This window comes from Entelurus aequoreus, linkage group LG06 (assembly GCF_033978785.1).
Source record: "Entelurus aequoreus isolate RoL-2023_Sb linkage group LG06, RoL_Eaeq_v1.1, whole genome shotgun sequence".
Lineage (NCBI taxonomy): Eukaryota > Metazoa > Chordata > Actinopteri > Syngnathiformes > Syngnathidae > Entelurus > Entelurus aequoreus.
The window spans coordinates 32,743,961-32,746,605 of NC_084736.1; the positions used below are offsets into that span (position 1 = coordinate 32,743,961).

At 35.5% G+C, this 2,645-nt stretch overlaps 1 protein-coding gene across 2 annotated transcripts in view; it reads right to left on the reverse strand.

Moving 5' to 3' along the window:
* copz2 (COPI coat complex subunit zeta 2) overlaps positions 1 to 1,308 on the reverse strand; it is a 29,265-nt gene extending 27,957 nt beyond the window's left edge. Inside the window, exon 1 of one of the 2 annotated variants that reach the window (XM_062049475.1) lies at positions 1,198 to 1,308. In XM_062049475.1, coding sequence (XP_061905459.1) covers positions 1,198 to 1,215 — 18 coding nt within the window. In that variant the 5' untranslated portion in view covers positions 1,216 to 1,308. The remainder of the gene's footprint in view (positions 1 to 1,197) is intronic. The other variant, XM_062049474.1, reaches the window with a different exon arrangement.
* Between the last annotated feature and the right edge of the window lie 1,337 nt (positions 1,309 to 2,645).

Genomic DNA, 2,645 nt, shown 5'->3' on the forward strand with positions numbered 1-2,645 from the left:
TGATATTATATTTTTACATGTGAAGAACACATATATTTTTACATGTGAAGAAGACAAATTTCATGTATGATATTTATGTCTTTACATGTGAAGAACACAAGTGTCACGTATGATATTTTTACATGTGAAGAACAAAAGTGTCATGTATGATTTTTATATTTTACATGTGAAGAACACAAGTGTCATGTATGATATTTATATTTTTATATGTGAAGAACACAAGTGTCATGTATGATATTTATATCTTTACATGTGAAGGACACAAGTGTCATGTATGATATTTATATCTTTACATGTGAAGAGCACAAGTGTCATGTATGATATTTATATCTTTACATGTGAAGAACACAAGTGTCATGTATGATATTTACATCTTTACATGTGAAGAGCACAAGTGTCATGTATGATATTTATATCTTTACATGTGAAGAACACAAGTGTCATGTATGATTTTTTGTACATGTGAAGAACACAAGTGTCATGTATGATTTTTATATATTTACATGTGAAGAACACAAGTGTCATGTATGATTTTTATATTTTCACATGTGAAGAACACAAGTGTCATGTATATTTATATTTTTACATGTGAAGAACACAAGTGTCATGTATGATATTTATATTTTTACATGTGAAGAACACAAGTGTCATGTATGATATTTATATCTTTACATGTGAAGAACACAAGTGTCATGTATGATATTTTTACATGTGAAGAACACAAGTGTCATGTATGATTTTTATATATTTACATGTGAAGAACACAAGTGTCATGTATGATATTTTTACATGTGAAGAACACAAGTGTCATGTATGATTTTTATATTTTTACATGTGAAGAACACAAGTGCCATGTATGATATTTATATTTTTACATGTATGATATTTATATCTTTACATGTGAAGAACACAGATATGTCATGTATGAGATTTTTACATGTGAAGAACACAAGTGTCATGTAGGATATTTATATTTTACATGTGAAGAACACAAGTGTCATGTATGATATTTATATTAAATATGTCACATTACTTATTAAAAGGCGATCACTTCGCCATATGTCACGGAATCACGAGTCGCACAATCTAAGCCCTCGAAGTCGAAGTGCGTCAGAAAAGCGTGCAAGTGAATAAAAGGATAATAGCACTAAAGATGTGAATAATAAGAAAGATGAAGGGTGAATAAAAGATGCTGACCAGACACGAAGACTCCATGTTGACGTGGACACTTCTTGCTGTCACTCTTCTTCTTCTTCGTCTTCTTCTTCTTCTTTACGGTTGACGGCAGCTGGCATCCATATGTGTTGCATTACTGCCACCTTCAGTTTCATTGTAAAACTACATTACAGTCACTCCTTGAGGCTCTTCGGCGTCCCGTCCGTAGCCTCAGTTTTGCCCTCATACTCAGTTGTTCTATAATATACTGAGTATATTCCATAAAAACATGTTCTACTGTTTCTAATACTCTACTTTCGCCTTCCCTCTTAGATAACTTCATGTTTGCATCGATCCCTTCTTTTTTCTTGGTTGCTGTTTTTGCGAGCCGCTCCGCTCTTTCGGGACACGTTTCCTCCCTGGCATTTCACAATAAAAATCTGCGTGTACCGTCTCTGAAAGGCACCAGAAGTGCCACACTGCCGTATGTTCCAGTCATTTCCTTCGCTTTATTTCGATAAAAAAACAACAACATCTTAATGTGGAAAATAAATGTTCAGCAGAAACCACAAACTGAGCAGAAACCACAAACTGAGCCAGCACCAAAACCGGAAGATGCTATTTAAAGAAAATACTGTCATTAGTACAGCGGATAACCAAACGTATTGTGCACTTTTTGATGAAAGTGTAACCGAGGGTTTATAAATGTCGCCTATACTGTATCAAACTACAAAATAACAAACACGGAGGCTCCAGTTTTACACGAGGACCACTTTATTTTCTTTCTTTCAAAACCTCCGCTCTACTTCCCTTAGCGCCTTCAAAATAAGAGCTCAAGGCATATACTGTATAACAGCGTATAACAGGAACTTAACATCACAAAGAGGAAAGCCCATAAAAATAGGTTACATAAGCATGAAACTTCTAGCATAGCTCGTATATAACTTAATGTTGCGATAGACTCCAGCACCCCCCGCGACCCCAAAAAGGGACAAGCGGTAGAAAATGGATGGGTGGATGGATAGTTTCAGATGTGGAGGGAAGTAAAATTTGACCTCTGATGACCGTGAGAGGTCAAATTCAAGCCCATTTGGTCTAATTTTCAAACATGTATAATTTTGGAACCAAACAGTGTAGAAACATTGTAAACGGTGTTATTTCCAATTAGTTAGCAGAATCCCATTCATTTGGTGATACTTTTGGTATCTTTTATTGCCAGAACTCTCGATTATACCACAATTATACAGCAATACAGCAAACAATGGTTGTATTCATCATAGGTGTCTTCTTGAGCCACTCTTTGTCTGGACCCTCACCTAGGACCTGTTTGCCTTGGGAGGCACTAGGGCAGGGGTGAGCAATTAAATTTCACCGGGGGCCGCATAAGCAACCCGGGCACTGCTGGAGGGCCACACGACAATATTTCAATTAAATTTTGCTCAATATTATTTTTGATATACCGTAAGATAAATAATAATGATGATAATAAT